The 21,449-nt window shown below is 52.9% G+C and overlaps 1 protein-coding gene across 8 annotated transcripts; it reads right to left on the minus strand.

Annotated features, from left to right (window-relative positions):
* Positions 1 to 811: 811 nt before the first annotated feature.
* Positions 812 to 21,384, minus strand: SEZ6L2 (seizure related 6 homolog like 2). 8 transcript variants are annotated; one of them, XM_026011136.2, is made up of 18 exons: positions 19,715 to 21,384; positions 18,595 to 18,726; positions 17,642 to 17,941; positions 17,131 to 17,270; positions 16,661 to 16,862; positions 11,743 to 11,928; positions 10,913 to 11,081; positions 10,123 to 10,286; positions 7,297 to 7,497; positions 6,708 to 6,846; positions 5,702 to 5,898; positions 5,368 to 5,562; positions 3,157 to 3,348; positions 2,882 to 3,073; positions 2,342 to 2,380; positions 2,044 to 2,161; positions 1,820 to 1,916; positions 812 to 1,357 (listed from the first exon to the last, which is right to left on the minus strand). In XM_026011136.2, exons 1-18 carry the CDS (start codon positions 19,791 to 19,793, stop codon positions 1,328 to 1,330), a joined length of 2,772 nt encoding a protein of 923 aa, XP_025866921.1. In that variant the 5' UTR covers positions 19,794 to 21,384; the 3' UTR covers positions 812 to 1,327. The 8 variants fall into 8 exon arrangements, with proteins under 8 accessions (XP_025866921.1, XP_072609613.1, XP_025866919.1 ...); XM_072753512.1 differs by having other exon boundaries at positions 1,820 to 1,941; XM_026011134.2 differs by having other exon boundaries at positions 18,556 to 18,726; positions 19,715 to 20,342.
* Between the last annotated feature and the right edge of the window lie 65 nt (positions 21,385 to 21,449).

Below are 21,449 nucleotides of genomic sequence, written 5' to 3' on the forward strand. Positions count from 1 at the left end.
TAATGGGAATAATTGTCCCCTTCTCAAGGGGTCCTTGTAGGGGTTCAAAACACAATGCATACAGAGTGCTCAGCACCATGCTGGGCACGGAATAAACGCCCAGGAATGCAGGCTACTATCAAGATCAGTTTGCATCATGTTCTCCTAAAATTCAGCCTCCTTTGAGTATTTCAGTGTCCTTTTGAGTGTCCTAAAAATGTTTCATTATATTTAAATATAAAATTAGAATTAAGAGAAGCTCAATTAACTTGGAGACTCTTTAGACAAATATGCTATAAATTCCTTATAATGTTCAAGAGTGGATACGCTGCAAAAGGCCCCCCACAGGGTACAAAACAAGCTCATTCTTTATGAAATGCTACAAATTTGACCATTACTCAGTAGGCGTGTAACAGCAGATATACTTACAGTGCCAAAAAGATTAGGGGAGAAACGAATGGTACACTTGGATGGATACAAAAATTCTCAAAAGGAACTCGCCTTTTAGGTGAAACGGTCATGAAACAGACCGAGAGCTGTTTGCGACCTGCCAAGCAGGGAGGGAGGGTGACTCCTGCCTGGCCCGAGAGGAGGCTACTGTCAGCTCTCTTCTGGCTAAAAGAGCCTAGAAGGTCAAGCAAGGGGCTAGAGACAGCTGAAGCCCACAGGGGGCTCATCCTCCACACAGGCAGAGCCTAAAGCCAGGCTTTTGGACCCCAGGCCAGCAGCCCCTTGACCCAGTCTTGGAGTTCCATCTTTTTTCCAGATCGTTCCTCTCTCTCCAGGCCACTCCATGACCCACCTGCCCATACCCCACCAACCCAGTTACAAGTGGTGGTTTTCTGTTTATTGCTCAAAACCAAAAATCCAGAAGCGAAGGTGGGGAGGTTGTGGATTGGGAGATGGCATGAAGCGGGGTAGGGGCCTTTTCCCCGCTTTCCCCCCTTCATTCCTCTTCCTCTGACCCTCCAGAGCCCAGGGGTGAGGCCCAAGGCCAGAGCATCTGGGAAGAGCCTTCAAGGCCAAGGGAACAGCAGAGCTCTCAGGCAGTCTGTGGGTGGGTGGGGGTGCCTTGAGCCAGAAGGAGCCCCTGGAGTTGCAGGGGGGCTGGGTTCCCCTCCTAGGGTCCAAAAGCCAGTGGGGCCAGAGGGGAGAGGCAGGCCCCTTTGTTTGGCAACTGAGAAGAGGAGGCTTGGGCGGCAGGATGCTGGTTTATTTACTGTAGGGTCCCCAGGAGACTATTTACACAGCAGGGAGGAAAGGAGCCAGAGACAAGGTTCTGTTCTCCTCCCTGTCCAGAATGGGGAGGGGAGGGGCGTCCTGGGTCCTGCAGCCTTAGTCTTGGGGTTCAGATGGAAACTTCATACTCCCGTGTATCCTAGAGACAGAGAGAGATGGGATCAATTGCTGGAGAAGGATGGGGATGGAGGAGGGAGCAAAAGAGGAGGAGGCATCCACAAGGGAGAGGAAAGACCTTGGCTTTTTAAAATAACATTGATCATGAGACTTGGGAGCCATGGGGTAGGAATGGAGCTGAATCTGGCCAATGGACGTTTGGTTCATCTTATAGTATCTTAGAATCCCACACAAATCTGGGTTGTCTTGAACAACTGGAAGATCTGGCAATTGGGCCTCAGTTTCCACTATGGGCTAGATGGGCCATAAGTTCACCACTGTCCCCACCTGATGGTTCACACCTGACTTGCTGTGTTCCCTGGCATGCCTTTGTAGGTAGCTGAGTTTGAAATGCCCCAAGATGGGTATTACAGAGACTTTGAAACCTATGGAGTCCCAGGGCAGCTGAGAGATGTGGCACCCCATGGGGAGGGGAAGGGCTCACCCCGGCTTCATACAGTGGATTGCTGAAATCTGACTCCACGGTGATGGGGCTGTAGGAATGGGAGCCCGAGAAGCCGAAGAGGGATTTTCCCTGTAGTCTGGGAAAGGAAAGAGATAGAGGGGCTTATCGAGAGGTGAGCCCCCTAACCCCCCCTCACCCGGGTTTCTGTGCCAGGCAGGCAGGACGTCTGCCCTGGCTAGCAGCTTCCCGAGCAGGGTACTTACTTGGTGTAGTATATGTAAACGCCACTGCCGAGGACAATGACCAAGCCTAGGGGCAGCAGGATGGCCAAGGCGAGGTTCCCACCCTCCAGCTGCCGCGACGGGTCTGTGGTCTGGGTCACTGGGGAGAGGAAAGACCAGTGAGCTGGGGCTGGGCCCAGCCCACTGGCCTCTCCCAGCCTCCTGCCCTGGGCCTTGAACCCTGGGCCTCACCCCTCCGGCGCCTGGCCTCCTGCCCCCGGCCTGGGCCTTGCCCTCCCGACTCGGCCAGGCCTGGGTCTCCACCTGTGCCCTCACTGACCTTCCAGTTTTCGGTTGTCCAGGAGCTCCTCATAGGCCACTGCAGGGAGAGGAGGGGGAGGGGACGGGGTCTGAGCCAGGGAGGGAAGGAGGATGGGTAGAGGCCGGGAGCCCAGGGGGGCTGGGCTGGACAGCCTGGTTCTCTCTGCCCTCTGCTCAACCTAAACTTTATCCTTCCCTTGGTGGGGGTGAGGGAGGAGTAGGCAGGGCAGGGCCATCTTCCTCCTTCTCTCCTTCTCCAGACCCCTAAAATGCAGGGTTCTTGGGTAGTCTAAACTAATCAAGTCTGTAGAATTAGTGGAAAATGGGGAAACTGAGACATATTCAGAGGGCAAGAGACTTCAAAGCCCCCTCTGCTACATCACTGAGGATAATTCCATGACCTTGAAATCCCCCAGGATGTAGCTGTGAGGATCCAAGCCCACCACAGGTGAATGGGGAGCTCAGCATACTGTTGGTCTCAAATTTGCTACCTGACTTTCCCAGCCCCGTCACTCCCCAAACACTGCTGTGCCCCCTCCTGCCCTGTCTCCCCAGGCACCTTTGCAGAGTGGGGGCTGGCTGGTCCACTGCGAGGGGTGGCCGGGCACACAGGTGATGGTGACCTCGCCGATGAGCTCAAAGCCCTCATAGCAGAAGAAGCGCAGAGACTCGCCCGCTTGGTAGTGATGTTTATACAACGTCTGATAGCCGTTCTCTGGCACCCCTGGGTTCAGGCATGGCTCATACTTCACTGCAAGGCATATGTTAGTCACATGGCAGCTCACTGCTGAGCAGGCCACCCAGCCACCCTTCCCAGGGTGTCCCCAGACTCACAGGCACACTTGGGGACCCGGTCGCTCCACTTGGGTGTGCCTGTGTCCCGGCTGTAGCAGGTGAGAACAGCGGCCCCCTCCAGGCTGTACCCAGGCAGACAGCGGTACTGGACGTGCGAGCCAACAGGGAAGCCAGCGTCTGAGGTGGTTCGGTGCCCATTGGTGATCTCCCCAGGATCGGCACAAGTCATGACTGTTGGCAGGAGGGCAAGTTCAGGGGGACCTCAGGCCTTAAACAATCTCCCAGGAGCTTAGGGCTGGGAGATGCCTGAGCCATGGGCCATCTTCCCACTAAGCAAACCCCCATGTCCCACTATTTCCTCCAAATGAGATCAAGAAGTTTGAAAAATGTAAAATTCAGTGCATTTTAGATTTCAGGTTCCTTCCAGAGAAGAGTGGTGGGGACAACCCAGGCCCCCATCCTAGAGTGAAATGTGAAATATTTTGCCACTGTACCAGAGCATATCAGCTACATCCCAGCACTGCCAGCCTTCCAGGGTGGATCTTAGGCCAGACAGCAGCTTGCACTCTTCAGAGGGGCCCAGCCCTCCTGCTCTGCTCATTCCCGTCATTCCCAACACATTCCACTCACTGGCATAGCCTGCCCTGCAGGTGCCACCTTATGTAGCCATTTCTTGAACATGGATCTGTGGGAGGCACCCTGCTAAATGCGTTACAAACACAGTATCCTATACTCTGATGATCCTGAGAGGTCAATGTGACTCATTGTCCAGGGGCTAAGGGTGGTCAAATAACGTGGTCCCTCAGCCAGATCCCAGCCCTACAGCACGGGCCTGAGATTCAGAGACCTGGCTCTCAGCTCAGCTTTCAGGCTCAGTGTGCTGCCCTGGCTAGGCCCTATCCCCTCTGGGCCCTGCCTCCATCCCTGCCTGTCCCTGTCCTGTCTGGGTTTCAGACTAAACATCCTGTGACTCCTCCCAGAGGTGGGGAGCTTTGTAAACCAGAAAGTTTTCCTTGTGTCCAGTCCAAACCTGCCTTCCTGAACTTAACCTCATCAGTTCCACCATTGCCCCCCAGGGCGAGGGAGAAGACCTATAATCCCATATCCTTGTGGCAGGCTTCCCCAAAGTTGGAGAAAATGACAAGATGACACCCCTTTCTGCTATTCTAAGAGATAAATACTCCCAGCTCCTTCAGATATCACCTCTTCTGTGAAATCTCCTGTCCCCTCCCCAGAACAATGAACACCCTTCCTTCTCCCAGCCCTTCTTCATATTTATAGCAGCTGCTAAACTGTTCACAGGCACTGTGTGAAAACTCTTCACAGCCCTTATTCCTATTTCACCGATGAGGTAGACAAGACTCAGAGATGTTAAGTACTTTGCCCCGAATCACCCCGTAGGTACTACTCTGTAATATATCCTGAGTTATTTAAGTGTCTGTCCGTTTCTGGACTGTGAGGGGTCCGGAGGGACCCCAGCCCCTCTGCATAACCCCAAGCCAGCATGGGGCTTCGACAACTCCATTAAAATAAACCAAGTTCGGGCAGCCAGGGTGGCTCAGCGATTTAGCGCCGCCTTCAGCCCAGGGCCTGATCCTGGAGACCTGGGATCGAGTCCCACGTCAGGCTCCTGCATGGAGCCTGCTTCTCTCTCTGCCTCTCTCTCTCTCTCTGTGTGTGTGTCTCTGATGAATAAATAAAATCTTAAAAAATAAATAAAATAAAATAAAATAAAATAAAATAAAATAAAATAAAATAAAATAAAATAAACCAAGTTCTCTGACCAGCCAAGGCCCCAGCAAAGCGACTCTCCGTAACGTTAAGGGTAGGAGACTGAGGGACAGGAGCCTGGCCCAGAAGCCGGAGAGGGGAGCCGAGTTGACGGGGCGGGACCTAGGGAGGGGACTCTGACGCGAAGGAAGCGGGGCCAGGAGGAGGCGGGGGCGGGGCCACGAGAAGGTAAGGTGGGACCCAGAGGACCCTGGGCCGGAGCCCAGAACAGCGCTCCAGAGAGGTCCGGAGGGGACCGTTTCGGGACACCGGGGAGGAGAGGATGCCAAAGGGTACGAGGCCTGAGTGAGATCCAGGCAAATGCAGAGCGAAGGGATGAAATTCGGCCGGGACCCTCAGGGGTAGGAGCAAAGAGACAGAAGCTGGACGGAGGGAGGATGGGAGGGGCCCAAGTGGAGCGGCGGACCCCCCACGGGCAGGGGCGGGGCCATGAGAGACCTGGGCGGGCCCCGGGCTCACTCTTTTGGCAGGCGGGCGGCGCCGCGCTCCAGGACAGGTCCCACTGGCAGGTGAGAATGTCGGAGCCCAGCAGCTCGTAGCCAGGTTCGCACTGGTAAGTAAGCACCGTGCCCCGGATCAGGTCCCCGTGGGAAGCGGTCCTCCAGCCCCACTCTGGAGGTGGCAGCTCAGGGCACGTGTCATTCCTCGGCACCTCTGCAGGGGAGAGACCGCGAGTTCGAAGGCTGCCCTGCAACGGACTCAGGGCGCCCTTCCAGCCTTAGGGGGCCGCGCTTCTCCCGGGATCTCCGGCCTGCCAGACCCCCGGCCATTTCTGGACCCTAGACCTCTGTACCTTTGAAATGCAACACAAAACCCTGCCCCAGGCCCGGGTTTGGCGGCCCTGGCGGTGCCTGGAACTGCAGCGTGAGGTCGGGCCCGGAAGAGAGGAGGCGGCGGCGCGGCTGAGGTCCCCGTAGCTGGGCCAGGACTCGGGCGCTGGGACCGTCCCCGTCGAACAGTGTCAGCATGTCCCCTTCACGCACGTTCAGGCTGCAGGGAGTGGAACCAGATATGCGGGCTGGGTTACAAGATCGGCCCTCCTATGCAGTTCTGCCCAGGCCCTAACTCTGTTCATTAGTAACCCTACCTACTCTCCAGCCCTGCCCACATTTCCCCATCCCAGGTCCGGCTGCCCTTCGACCAATTATGGGCTTCTCTGTGTAGCCACTCCAGGTTCCACTTGTTCTGTGGCTCTTCCCAGTTCCCACTTCCCAATTCTTAGTCCAACTCCTTAGGAGCCCCTCGCACTCTCTGGTCCCTCCTTCAATACCAAAGGATGCACAGTCTTGGTCAAGTCCAGCTCTGACCAATCACAGGCCATGCTCTTTTACCACCAGCCCAACTCCAAGCCCCTGAGTGTCCTCCTACTTAGTCCGCTAGGTCACATGACCACCTCATACCAAATCTTCTCACTGGCTTCTCCCCATATCCACCACCACCTTGCACGCTGGTGACTAGGCCCTAGTCTGGGCTAGCACTCCTGGAAACCATTCCAGGGGCAGCCTCAGAAACAGCCAAAGAGTGAGAGACACTGGGCCAGATGCCCCTTTGCACTATAGCCCCTGCAGAAGGGTCCATTACCCATGTCCCTGTCTAGTCACCTGGCCAATAGTGATTTGTAGCTAGGTCGACCAGACAACCCACATCCCCATCCTGAACAGTTAGTTGCCTCTTTCATCAGATCATATATTCACCAAATCCTGTGTAGCCAGCCAGGCTCACAGTGTCCGGTCAGGTGTTGTTATACCACACTTCACTGAGCCTGAACCCATTGCATCCCTGGTAGCACCAGAACTTACATCTCAACTTGGAGCAAGATGCGCTTCTCTTCCTGGACGTGCAGGCCCCACACACAGTCCTGGCCTGGGCTATAGCTCTGGGGCCAGTCAGGAGAGAGGACTACACCAGCCGCCTCTGACAGCTCCCCTCCACACATGGCTGGGGTAGAGGGGGGAGCAGATTCAGAACTCAGTCTTCATTTTACCAAGGGCCTCACCATTTCCAGTCGTGTGCACTGGACCACCTCACAGGCTCCCTATTATCTCTTACCCACCTGTTTCTTGCCGTACCTAGTCCCATTGTGTCCAATCCCCCCACCCTGCTGTCACCTAACCCCACTCACTCTCCAGCTTGTGCATTACCCCCATCCCATGATTTAGCTCCAGTTAGAGCTCTCCAAGATGTTTGGGTCATGACCCCTAAATTCTGTAACAAATCCACCAATTATTCAGCTATGAAAACTGTATCTGAAAGGGACAAAAATTTACCCAAGGCCTGGATTTAAAGGACTTGAATATGCAAGTCTTCTTTCTGAATGGCCTTCCTAAGAGCCCCAGCTCAGGGGTAGTCTGCAGACAGAGGGACCTCCTGGGAATGTGAAGGGCTCACCCTTACAGGCTGGCTCTGTGTCATTCCAGTGGGGTTCTGTGGGATCCACACATTCGATGGCATTTGGGGGGCCAGGGGGCTCCAGGGCATATCCTGGGAGGCACGAGAAGGTGGCCAGCGCCCCTGGGCGGTACTCAGGGTCTGTGGTGGTGACATTGCCATGTGCCAGGAAGGGAGCAAAGCAGCGATCTTCTTCAAAGGCTAGAGGAGGAGTGAGTCACAGAAAAAAAGCATCAGGACAGGCCTCAGGGGATCTCAGACTGGGGACATGGACTGAATTCAAGTGTCGTTTGGCCACTCATGTGGGCTGTTTATTTTTATTTATTTTATTTTTTATTTTTTAAAGTATATGATGATTTTTTTTTATTTATGATAGTCATACAGAGAGAAAGAGAGAGAGGCAGAGACACAGGCAGAGGGAGAAGCAGGCTCCATGCGCCGGGAGCCTGATGTGGGATTCGATCCCAGGTCTCCAGGATCGCGCCCTGGGCCAAAGGCAGGCGCCAAACCGCTGCACCACCCAGGGATCCCTCATGTGGGCTGTTTAAAATGGGATGACTTTAGGCTTAGCTTTCATTCTCCAGTCTCCCCCAAACTCTAACACTTCTCACATATTGATGTTACCTTCTTGGCCTCTGGAGGGAAACCCCTAGGCTAGTCAAATCCCAGCCCCCATTCTACGGATGAGGAAACTGAGTTCCACAGACAGAAAGTAATTTGCCCAACGTCACACAGTAGGGCCGGGGCAGAATCAGGTCTCAAACTCAGATTGCTCGATTGCCAGCAAGAGACATTTTGTTTTGGAAACCAAGCAGGAGTGAGGGGAAAGGGTGCCTTTGGAAAACTGGCTCATGCAGGTGACATGGCAGTTCTCTCCTCAAAAATAACAGATGGGCAATAAATAATCTTAGAGAGAGAGTGTGGGGGTGTGGGGCAGAGGGAGAGGAAGAGAGGGAAAATCTGGAGCAGATTCCCTGATGAGCACAGAGCCCGCTGAGGGGCTCAATCTCACATGATCTCTCCCTGAGATCATGACCTGAGCCGAAACCAAGATTGGCCAGTTAACCAATCGAGCCACCCATGCACCCCATAAATAAATCTAAAAGGGAAAAAAAAAGGGCAGCCCGGGTGGCTCAGCGGTTTAGTGCTGTCTTTGGCCCAGGGCCTGATCCTGGAGACCTGGGATCGAGTCCCACATTGGGCTCCGTGCATGGAGCCTGCTTCTCCGTCTGCCTGTGTCTCTGCCTCTCTCTCTCTCTGTGTCTCTCATGAATAAATACAAATTTTTTAAAAAAAGGAAAAAAAATAAGATTCTGATCACCCTTGATTATCCATGCTGTGGCTAGAATCCAAAAGTGCAGCGAATGCAGAAGCTACTCAATTTTGACTTTAGACTAACTCAGCAAAAATGAACATTTGGAGAGCATTTTAGTTTTTGCCCACATGATCATATCTGAGCTGCAAAACTATCTGTGGAGAGGAATCTGGAGCTCATGGAGCAGCCATGGCCCACAAGTAGGGAGGCAGACCTCAAACCTGTTTGAGGAAAATGTGGAATTCTCCACATTTTCAAATCTAATAGACAATTTATTTTTCAGATCTGCTGTTTTAGTTCACAATTCCTTAACCTGATGAGGTGTCATGCCCAAATCCCATGCATCCATCAGGGCCCAGCACCAAATCCATTTCTCCCTTGATTCACACCAGAAACCAGCCCCTCCCATCTCTGAGCATTTCACTTTCTTTGTTTCTCTCCTGCAACTGCTTGCACAAATCCTCTGCTCCAGTCACGTTGAAATTCTGTTTCCCAAACATATCAGGCCTTTCTCTACCTCTTTACTGTTGCTCACACTGTTCCATTTACCTGAGATGCTCATCCCTAATCTCCCTCTTTTCAAATTCTCTCTATCCTAGGGGCATCTGAGTGGTTCAGTTGGTTAAGGGTCCGACTCTCGATTTCTGCACAGGTGATGGTCTCAGGGTTTTGAGATCAAGGCCCATGTCAGACTCTGTACTGGGTGTAGAGTCTGCTTGGGATTCTCTCCCTCCTTCTACCCCTCTGCCCATCCCTCTCTCTTTCTCTCTCTAAAAAAATAAATAAGATAAAATAAAATAAAATAAAATAAAATAAAATAAAATAAAATAAAATAAATAAAATTCTCTCTGTCTAGCTCAAATGCTCCCATGATCACGGTCTTCCTTGTTTCTATTTGTCCAGCATCTAGTCTCCTGTCTTCTGTTCACAGCACTCCTACTTTCATTTTGGGACCCATGCTTCACCCCTCAGTCTATGAGGTCCAGTTGGGCCCAACTATGGATGCTCATGTGATGTGACCCTGCCAGTCATAACACCACCTGCTCCTGGTTTCAGTGATTGGCCCAGGTGTAGACACATGGCCTAAGCCAGGGAAATGAGAGTGCTTCCTGGCATTTTTGCTGAAGCTCTTAGGAAAGTGGTATGCTTTCTTTTTCTGATAGACTTACTACGTTGGTGGTACTTCAGTCTAGATACACACCACAGACTGAGAGCCTGACTGACAATGAAGCCAACTCATAGAGAAAAGCACTGAGACATTAAGATGCCTGGTCTCTTGGCTGCGTACCTGGATCTAGCCACACGTGACTCTTAAGCAGGAGAAGCCACCTCAGGAATTATAAGGCATCCATAGGAGTGGATTCTTACAGTTTTGCAGTGGGGAGAAAGTTATGTTCCAGAAATCCAAACACAGAGATGAACAGGGACAGAATATGTACTTGTGACCATACTGGGCCATCAGCAAGAGGGGAAAGTGCAGGAGTTGGGGTCCCGAAGGGGAGAACACTTACCTTCAAATCTGAGGCTTAGCAGCAGAGGATTAGCAGGTGTCTCTGAAAGCAGCTCCACATAGAGGGATTGGGCATCACTGATGAGACCCCGCTCTGGGACATCATCCATGTCTGAGTCATAGATGACTGGGGAGAGGGGACTGCCACCCGAGCGCACCATCAGCCTGGGATGGACAGAAGGGTGACTGGGAGCTCAGTTTCCCCTCAGAAGCTGCTTTACCTCCTGCGCTCACAGCTATTATTTTCATTATTTTCAAGCATTGACTATATGCCATGTACTCTAAGCCTTCACATGTTTTTATCTCATTTGCTTTTCACAAGAGCCCTTGAGTCAGTATGATTTATTACCCCTGGTTTTATAATTGAGGGAATTAAGGCCCAGAAAGAGTAGCCTGCCCAACGTCACAGAGCAACCAGTGGCAGAGCCAAGGTGGCAGTTTGTTGGGTAAGAGTGGTACCGGTGAAGATGATGATGACAAACACATTTACAGGGCTCATTGTGTGCCAGGCACCCTTCTAAGCACTTCACATATCTTAACACATTTATCCTCACAGAAGCCTTCGGAAGGAGGCCCTATTATTTCCATTCTACTAAAGAGGAAGCTGAGGCACAGACATGTTCAGTGATTTGTCTAAGTTGGCACAGCTAAACCACCTAGGAAAGGGGAAGGACTAATCTGTGTTTGACACAAATTTTAACTGGGACCCACCCCAGATCTGTCTGAATCCCCACTGCAGCCTTCCTATTTCCCAGAGGTGGGGACCTCTGACCCCAGGCCCAGATCCTCACCGGTCATTGTCCTCATCCAGTGAGACCCTCTCAAAGTGCAGGTGAAGCCGGCGTCCCTCAGCTGCTTCAATGACCCAACGGCAGGTAAGGTTGGGCCCAGCTGCTCCCCCAGGCTCAGGGGACACGATGCGGCCCAATGTAGCATTGTGGATGGTGCCACCACAGGATGCTGTGGACAGAGGGGGGACATGTTAAGGTGACTTGTCCTGTCTTCAGAGCTGTTACATCCAACACCTTTTGTTGGGACCTGGCCTCACAGTGGTCTCTGCCCTGTACACTCCCCTTAGAGGATAGGACCTTATCTATGGCCACCACCCAGGTAGGGAAGCAGCCCTAGAATAGAAAAACCCCAGAAAGGACACCCCCATTCTGCTAATATGAACACTCCCCAGATGTGGACACTACAGCATGGGGAGTTATGAGGGATCCCCAAAATTGAAAATTTTCCCTCAAACAGAAAATCTTCCAAGATGGAATCCCCAGGATGAAGATTCACCAAGATAGAGTTCGTCTAGATTTGGACCTCAAGAATGGTTTCCTCAAGGATGAGGAGTCTCCAAAAGAAGAGACCTCCAGAGTGAGACTCCCCTGATGGAAAACCTGTAGGTAGGACATCCCCAGATAGAGACACCTCCCCACCAAGGATGGGGATTCTCCAAGGGCAGAGACCTTTAGTGTAAAGAGCTCCAGGTGGAGACATCAGGATAGGGACTCTTTTGGGCAGAACCCCCTTGAAGATGGGTGTTTCCTAAAGATGGAGATCCCCAATATAGTACCCTCCCAATGGGGCTCCCAGGACAGAAGCCCCACCTATCGTGCAGGAGACTCACCCATGCAGCTGGGGGGTTCACCGCTCCAGGCTGGTCGGGTGCCATTGAGGCAGGTAAGGGTCTCCTCCCCCTGCAGCTGGTAGCCCGAATCACAGTGGAAGGTGGCAGTGCCCCCAGGGTGCAGGTCTGTCACACTCACGTCCCCATGGGCAGGCCGGGGAGGGAAGCCGCAGCTCAGGAGGTAGGCTGGATCGGGTAGAGCAGGGAGGAGGAGGATTTGTCTTCCCACGCTAACCTCTCTCACCAATCCCCTAGCACTTCCTTTCCTCTTCCCAGGTCCCCCTTGGTGGCACAGACTTGTCCATACTGGACTTCTCACATGGGCACTTTGTCTCACAAAGAGGTCATTTCAATATCCCTTTCTCCCCTAATCTTTGTTTTGTTTTGTTTTTTAATTTAAAGATTTCATTTATTTGAGAGAGAGAGAGAGAGAGAGAGCAGGAGCGCACAAATAGGGGGCAGAGGGAGAGGAAGAAGCAGACTGCCTGCTGGGCCGGGAGCTGAACGAGGGACTGGATCCCAGGATCCTGGGATCATGACCTGAGCTGAAGGCAGGTGCTTAACTGGCTGAGCCACCCAGGCGCCTTCCCCTAATCTTTGTAATCTATCCACTTTGGCCTCCATTTTAATTTAATTTAATTTTATTTTTTTTAATTTATGATAGTCACAGAGAGAGAGAGAGAGAGATGCAGAGACATAGGCAGAGGGAGAAGCAGGCTCCATGCACCGGAGCCCGACGTGGGATTCGATCCGGGGTCTCCAGGATCGCGCCCTGGGCCAAACGCAGGCGCCAAACCGCTGCGCCACCCAGGGAACCCTGGCCTCCATTTTATAGATGAATTATCTGAGACTCAAAGAAATTCTGACTTTAGCACTCATTTGCTGTGTGACCTCAGGCAAGTCAGTTGACCACTGTGAACCCATCCAGCTCTAAGAATAACAAATAGTATTTGCAGAGCTTGCTCAGCTTCTAAAATGAGTTCATGCAGTGCTTCTGAGGTAGCCAGAGTAAGGCTATGATCCATTTTCCAGATCTAGCAATTGGTGCCTCCCAGTGTTTTCTCCCTTACACACACACACACACACACACACACACACACACACACACACTTCCCCTTTGGTGCCTGGTGGGAGTACACCCTCAGCTTTCACCCAGAGGAGCCACATGAAACTCCTTTAGGAACTGTGACCATCTTGTCATTGTAGACCTTAATCGTCAGTGCCCCCTAAATGAATTCCCAGGGAAGGTGAAGAGCTTGGAAAGGCTTTGCTTTCCTCAAGGAACTGGTTTCTCTTCTCCTTTCTTGCAGTAAGAACTTTGTGATCTCTCTTTTTGTGCTGGCTTCTAAGAAGCTCGGAACCAAATTAAGGCTTGTCCCTAGTAACGATGGCTTGGCCATCTACATTCTATTTTTTTCATCTTTAATAATAAGCACTACCTGGTACTGATTTTCTTTTTGTTTTATTTAATTTTGCTGCATTCTTTTTTTGAAAGCCTCCTGAAATTCTTGTGGAATCACAAGAGATTAAATAAATAAATAGAAAGTAACTTAGGGGACTCCTGGCTTAATAGGAAGAACATGGGACTCTTGATCTCAGGGTCATGTGTTTGAGCCCCATATTCGGTGTATAGATTACTTAAATAAGTAGAGAAGGAAAGAAAGAAAGAAAGAAAGAAAGAAAGAAAGAAAGAAAGAAAGAAAGAAAGAAAGAGAAAAAGAAAGAAAAATAAAGAACAAAAGAAAGAAAGAAAGAAAGAAAGAAAGAAAGAAAAAGAAAGAAAGAAGAAAGAAAAAGAGAAAGAAGAAAAAGAAAGAAAGAAGAAAGAAAGAAAGAAAGAAAGAAAGAAAGAAAGAAAGAAAGAAAGAAGAAAGAAAGAAAGAAAGAAAAAACAGAAGAAAGAGAGGAGACTTGGTGGTAGACAATGGACTCTAAATTTGGTGCTGACACAGTTCTGAGTGTCTGTTTCAGACCGGACAGAGTTCACCAATAAGAGCTTCCTAGAGGATGTGCGCCAAATCTGGGTCTCTGTAGGAGGGGTAGGCTCTGGGCAACCATGCTTGGGAGGTACCAGCTTGCCTAGGCCTTTGCTTTTGCTGACTCTCCAGCCCTGAGTGATTCTGTCAGAGACCTGGTCTCCCTATTTTAAAGTTCAGCAAGCATTTCCTTGGCTGGGTGCTGGGCACAGAGGGGTGAAAAAGACCCAAGCCTTGTCTTTTGGGAGTCCTCAGCCTACTGGATAGACCCAAAAACCTTCTAGAACACAGTGGCTTAAATAAATATTAGCCTCTTGATGGCTCTCCAAGACCAACGGAATCAAGTCCAAATGCTTTGGATCAACATTCAAGCCCCTTCCACAGCTGCATCCAGCCCAACACTTCCTGCTTCAGTCCTGAGCACCTGCAACCCAGTTATCCTACACAATGTAGTTTTGTGACTTCATATTTTATCACATCATTTCCCCTACTGGCAAGGCCCTGTCCCCTGCCTCTTTTTCATCTTTCAAGGAGTACCTTAAGTACTACCTCTTCTTCCAGGAAGTCTTCCTGACCCCTCCCTTTCCAATAGTGTCCGTTTCTTTCTTGCCTTTACACATGTGCATGCATACTTATATCATCACATTAACTGCTATTGCCATGGTGAGACTGAATGAGGCCTTATTTATTTTGTCTCCCAAAAGCCTAGCCTAACTGATCGATCAATGCAGCCAAGAGGTGGTATGGAACAGTATAAAAGAACCCTGGATTGGGAGCTGGGTAAAGCTGACTTCCATTTCTAGCTCCATGACTTATTCACTGTAAGATCTTGAGGGTGATGTCACCTCCAGGACCTGTCACCCTTAAATAGCAGTAGTAATTCCAATCATTGACGACTGACCCTCTAGTTAAAGGAAATAAACACACAAAGCACCTCACACATAGGAAGTGTGCAGAAAATCACTCGTCCCTCAGTCTCAGTTAATGAATGACTGGGAGTCAGGGCTGAGGATCTGACTTCCGCTCTGCAGTGTCCTTGCGGGGGTGCTTAGCAATCCAGAAAGCCTTTCTTCCTCTCAGAGGCAGAGTGGCCAATGACCACATGCGGGGGTGCCGCAAGAAGAAAATGAAACAATAGCCAGCATAAGGGTTTTATAAATGGGAACATTTGCTGGGCTCAGGGAGAGCTGTGATGGAGCCTTTGGCCTTTCAGAGAAGCTAATGAGGCCGCTCTGGACTAGAGGCCCCAGCGAGGGCAGAGTGGGGAGGGTTTAAACAGGGCTTGGGATCCCAAAGGTGCCCGGAGAAGCCGCAAAGCAGGGAAGCCCGAGGTAGGTAATGAAGGCCAATTTATGCAATAGCTCTGCTTCCCCAAATGTTCCACTTTGTCTAAAGAGTCCTATTTTCAGTGCCCTAGGGAAGTGGCTGTTTAAGGGAGCCAGCAGGGAGCCATTTTGTAAAATTGGAAGTCCAGCCCTCGGCCCTAGGTCCTCAGGCTTGACTTTGCTCCCTGCCAATCTGACCTCCCATTATGAGGTCCCCAACTCATAGGCCCCTCCACAAATAGGTCTCTCCACTTGCACATAGGAGTTCCTGGAGCCCAAGTATAGACCTAAGCAGAAGCTGGAAAGAGTGTGAGGAAGGGATACAGGTTGTATGTGTCCTAAATAAGGCCCACAAGGGATCTGGGATCAGCAGAACCTACAAGGGACAAGTAAGGCCATGAGGAGATATTGGTCCCAAACACAGCTCCCTATCTGTTTCTGAGGAGCACAGGAAGGGACTTTGGAGATGGCAGCGTGTCTAGAATGGGATAGTGGGCTGGGCTCCTGGCCTTATGCACACATGTGTGCTAGAACATATGCGTGCACTGTGGAAAGGTTCCTGTACACACAGGTGAGTACGCATGTACACGTGTGTGTGTGTAGATTGTCTGTGGGTGGTGCTCATGAATGCAGTTGTGCATGGATATGATACAATCCCCTCCTACACCGCCCAAAGTCAGTAGGATTTTTCTAGGTCACAAATCTGAGGCTGTCACTATCTTGCTTAAAACATTCCAAAATGTCTCCACATCCCTTGTGGGATAAAATAGTCTGTACTCCTTACTGAAGCTGATAAGGCCCTTCACGCTCTGAATCCAACCTACTTCCCAGTCTGGTCTCTTATAGTCTCTCCTACCACTTTCTGGGCTCTTCTATAGCAGTGACTGACATTTCTGAGCTCTCACTGCGTACCAGACACTATTTTAAGCACTTGACATGTATTCATTAATTTGGTCTTCCTAATACTACCATGAGCTAAGCATCATGATCCCCATTTTTCAGATGGGACAGTGAGGCATGAGAAGGTTAAGTACTCACCCCAGGCCACAAAGCTAGGACAATTCTCTCTTCCATGCTGAATTACTTCAACTCCTTAAGGGGATCATTCTTTTTCATCCATCTGGATGCCTGCCTTCCTCTTTCTCCCCCCCCCCTTCTCCTAGTAGTTCGTCTTTTCAGGTCCCAGCTTAGTTACATCGTCCAAGAAGGTGTCCCTTCATCATGGGGATAGATGAAGGGACTGAATTATAATTCTCACTGAATTATAATCATCCTGGTTACTTGTCCATCTCTTTACCTAGATTCTGAGTTCCTTGAAGATTTACATCTGGCTTGTTCATTCCTCTCCCCAAAGACAACACAGGGCCAATATGAAATGGGTGCTCAATAAACATTTGTCAAGTGAATGGATGAACTGCCACTAGGATGTTTGCACACCCAGACACATGTCTGTGAGTGCATGAAATAAGTGTGTATAGATCTTCTCTGAGAGCCCTGCCCTCCAGGATCCTAGCCAGGAGAAAAGCCCCTGACATCTCCCTGGCCCTAGAAGCCTCCCAGGGATATCCCTGGGCCACTGTGTCCCCTGCCCTTCCACCAGCACCCCAGACTCCTCACCCTGATAGTGGATCCTGAAGCCACCGCCCCTTGGGACCCGTGGGCTCTGGAAGTGCAGGAGCAGGCGGTTGGTTGGACTCCGAAGGACCTGTCCTTCTCCCAGCATGGAGGAGTTGGCCAGGAGTCGGGGGTCCAGGCCCGGGGACCCCCCGCCAGCCAGCACCAGGAGTTCTTCCTCCCGAGACAGGTTCAGCATCTGCACCTAAAGAGCCAAACCCAGATCCCCCAGGACAGGGCAGTCAGGATAGGTGACCCCTAAGTCCCCACCCTTTGCCTTCCTTTACCCCATATTTGACAACCCAAAACACCACCCTCACTTTGGCCAAATCATAGAACTCCGGGAGAGTCTTTGAGATCCTTAGAAAACAGACACATTTGAGTCAAAAAACAGCTTCTCTGTTTCCCAGACCAAACCTGCGCACACACCTGGGCCCAGAGGAAAGGGCTTGGGGGCTTCGAAGTCCAGTTACCTGGATCTCAATGCCGTAGCCAGGGTAGACGTGAATGCTGTAGGTGCAGTCCAGGAGCCCCGCGGTGCGGCTGGCTGCACTCCCCAAATCTGGAGACTCAACATGCCCTTCGCCCTCAGAGATGTTGTTATTACACAGAACTAAAGAGACACAAGTGGCTAGAGTTGAGTGGATCCCTGTGTTCTTGCCCTCCCTGCAAGCAATTCTGGTGGCCCTCACCTGTCTTGTCCCCAGCACTCCTCACCATCTTAAGCTGCTGCTCCCTCACCCACCCGTGCCCACAACTCCCTTCCCCAACTATAATAGAGATAAAATGCATAGGATGGTGCTGGTATACAGCAAGGGGAGACAAATGCCAGCCTTTATTATTGAGCAGAAGCCCCCCTCCCACCTATACCCAGACCCCTTCCTCCATTTGTTTCCAGCCGCCTCTCCCCCTGCATCCCCCATTCTCTCCCACACTCGTGCTCCTGCACACTATCCCCATCTCCTTTCAAACGCCTTGCCTTACCCGGGCTGGTCACCGTGGTGGTAACAGTTGTCGTGGTGATGATGGTGGTCGTGGTCTCCTCCTCTCCTCCCTCAGGCCCAAGGGGCGGGCCTGGTGAGGCGGGGCCAGGAAGGGGCGGGGCCGTAGTTCCGGGGGGCGGGGTCAGCAGCTCTGGTGCGGTGGGGCCTGCCCCTCTGCCCCCTTTAGGGGTTACGGCCGTAGTCAGAGGCCCCGTTCCTGGCTCAGTGGCCCGTGGCAGGGAGGGCGCTGCAAGAGTCTGGCCGGCTGGAGGGGTGGCTAGTGTGGGGTCTGGATCAGATCCTGGGACAGTGCAAGGAAAGTCAGGGCGCAGAAGGAGCAAATTGGTGGGCCGTGGGTGGGGAGCAGGGCTGAGGGAAACTGGGGGCACCCCCACTGAACCCAAAACACCTCCCCCACAAGGTGCAGGCTCCCCACCTCTCCCTTCCGCACCCGAACTCTGCACCTACTCCCAAGGCTTCCACAGCCTGACTCCCCCACCCCTCTCCACCTCTCTACCCAGGCCCTTCCACTCTGAACTCTGACCGTCTCCTTGAGCCTCTCCATGCTTCCAGGTTCAGATCCGGCTCCCTTTCCTATGTGTCCCCTTCGCTCTCCTCTTTCTCTCTTGTGCTCTCTCTGGAACTCTTCTCTGCTTAGTATTCTTTCTTATGGCTCTCTGATTTTATGATTCTAAACCTGCTACTCTCTGCACTTCTCCCTCTTTTTGTCTCCCCCCTATTCCTCAGACTCTGGTTCTCTGAGTTTCCATCTGTCTTTCTCTCTGATGGTCTGTTTTTCTGTCTGGCTCTGTCTCTTGATCATTCTGTCTCAGTTGCCCTGGTTCTCTCTGCCGTTTTGACTCACTAACCATCTCTCTCACTGGCTTGAGTCCCCATCTCCCCCAAGTTAATGACCTTTCCTCTGTGTCACTACTGCCACTTTGGGGGCCTCACCCGGCAGGTAGCCCATCTCTGGACCCCTCCTCAGCAGGGCCCCATGGAGCAGCTCGGCCAAAGCCTCAGAGGCTACCGTGGGGGCCTCACTTCCAGGCTCTGGCAGTGCCTCTTCTTCCTTCAGGGGCAGACCTAGGAGATGAAGTGGTGTGAGCCTTTCCACTGCCCCACACTCCTTCCTTCTTCAGAAAGATCTTTCCCAGAGCTCTTCCTCCCTCCTCAGTCAGCTGGGCCTGCAGGAGCTCAGAGGGTCCCAGACTGGGCTGAGAGCCAAGATTGGAGGAGGGGCTCCCAGCTGCCCCTGGCACTTCTACTACACCTTTCTCCCCTCCCCCAGCCCCCCAACCCCCCCCCCCCCCCCAGGCTGTGTGGACCTTTGGTGAGCATCTTGGCTCTTATGAACCCTGGACAGCGCCAGCAGAGTGGAGAGGGGCCACTGTGCTACCTTCCTTTTCCGCTCTATAGTGCTCTTCCTCCAACCCAGGAGCTCCTCCGAGGGTCTGGCAGCACCTCCCAGCCCTTGCTCCTGCGATGCCCAGCTTTCTCCCTGGGTTTCTATCTCTGCAGTGTGGTTTCTCTCTCTCTCTTTCCCTCCCTCCCTCCCTCCCTCCCTCCCTCCCTCCCTCCCTCATTCTCTGCAGTCTTTGCCTGCTTCCCTGGAGTCTGGCGAGGGGTCAGAGTAGAGGACTGAATATCTGGTCTCTGAGCACTGCCTCTGTTCATCTGTCTTTGTCCATACGTCCAAGAACACTTGCGTGTGCAGTGCCTGGCATCTCTCCCAGCACCTCCATCTCCCACCCAGGTACCCTGCAAGCTTCTGCCGCCTCCGCAGACATCCCCCCAACTTCCCCAGCCCTTCTTTCTGGATTTAACCCCTGAGATGCTGGTAAAAGCTCCCCTTGTTCATTTCCCCACCTTCTCAGTATTGTGGATTAGGGCTCTGGGTACAAGCCAGAAAACCCTGGCTTACCCCTTCCCCGTCAGCTGTACCCCCATCCCCCCGCCCCCTCCCCCGCGCCCCTCCAGAAGCTAGGGAAGCCCAGAATGTTCAGAGAAAGGATGGTAGAGGATCCAGTTGAGGACCTTCCCAGGGCCTACCCCCACACTCCCATGTCCTTACCCTGAATCCAGGGACAGCTCAGCAGAATTAGGAACAGCAGCTGGGGAGGCGGCGTGTGCTGGACCCTAGGAGTCCCCATGGCGACTCACGCCGATTTCTCTCCTCTGCGCCTCTCCTAAATAATCTAGCTGTCACCTTTCCTCCGTCTCCTTTTATCTTTCCCTTTAATTTCTTTTTCCCTGCTAGCAGTTAGCAAGGAAGACCATTTCTCTGCTTCTTGGGATGGAGGGGCAGAATTGGGCTGGGGGTGGCCTGGATTCCACCCCTCCTTGCCCAATCTTCTCTGTCCTCCGCTATCGGGTCTGTGGGAGAGGGGGCGCGGCTCCGGCTGGAGGGGGTGGGACCGAGGAAGCCGAAAGGGCAGGGTCGCCTGGATTACCCACACGCTCGGACGCCTGGGTCTACCGAGCTAGCTGGATCCTAAGCTGGGGGAGTGGGGAAAGGCAAGACAGCTTCTGGGGGTCTAGGGTGGGGTCGAGGATCGGGAGAGTTCCTGCTGTGCTCTAGCGGGGCTTGGTGGGGAGGGGAGGGGGTTGCGGAACCTGGAGAGCCGAAGCTCGGGCACTGGAGCTGCGGGAGGGAGAAGCTGAGAAAGGTGTCGAGCCCACGTCAGATCCTGGGGACGGGCGAAGGGAGGGGCCTGGGATTTATTTGGGGGCGACAGTGGGGGAGGGAGAAGGAGGAAGTGCAGATGGAGGAAGGAGGGACCACATGAGCCAGACCGTAATCCTCACTCCCGCGTCCCCTAGGGGAGGCAAAGGAAACTCTGGTCCTTGCAGTAATTACAACCCCTTCCCCCAGCCTTTTCAGCACATCTGGAATCTGAATCTCCTCCTCCCAGGGTGCCGAGGGGCGGCACAGCTGGGTTCACGCTTGCTTAGCTCCCCAATATGCCCCCTGCCCACAACCAGACACCCCCCCCCCCAGGACTTCCCTTTCCCTTTTACAGCTCATGTGAAACGGGGTTTCCCCTCCTCCAGGAGAATGACAAGTTTCCACGTTTATGAGAAGTCGAAGGGGCGACAGGCCAGGATCTGGGGGGGAGAGACCTCTTGCCTTACATACATGACCCCGGCCAGCTGCCAGGAGGCTTCAACTTTGCTTTTTTTCTCCTGGCCTCCCTCACAACGCCTCTGGGGCGCCCTTTTCAGCACCGCCAGCCGCGGACAGCTCTCCCCGGCCCCGCAGGAGCGGCCCGGCCCCCCGCGCCGCGGACGATTGGCTGAAGCCGCCCTCACTATCAATCAGGCTCCCGGGGGTGGGGGAGGCTGGCTCTAGCGGAGGCGGAGTGGGGAGGGGAGTCACAGGCCGACTGGTCAAGGGATCAGCAGACAGACGGACTGGCCGCAGTGTCCCGGTCCTCAGTCAGCGAGCGCGGGCCCTGTGCACCAGTCTGCGCGCTCGCCCCGCCCCTTGTCTTGCCACGCCCCTCCCTCAGTCCCCGCCCCTTCTTTCCCCCGCATTGCGGGGCTGCTGGAGGTTGGCACAGTGTCCCCTGTGCCCCACGTGGCGCCCTGTCGGGGCGGGGAGGGGAGGCAAATCCGGAGACGAACCCCCCCACGCCGGCTAAGATGCGACTGCCACTGGGTGGGGGCGGGGGGTAGCTAAGCTGAGATGACTGTGGGGAGGGGTGACGTCAGGGTGAGTGGGAGCCAAGGAAGGAACGAGTAGGAGAGAGGGAGGGAGGGGGAAAGAGAGAGAGAGTCAGAGAGAGAGAGAAAGAGAGAAAGAGGAG

This window comes from Vulpes vulpes, chromosome 3 (assembly GCF_048418805.1).
Source record: "Vulpes vulpes isolate BD-2025 chromosome 3, VulVul3, whole genome shotgun sequence".
Classification (NCBI taxonomy): Eukaryota; Metazoa; Chordata; class Mammalia; order Carnivora; family Canidae; genus Vulpes; species Vulpes vulpes.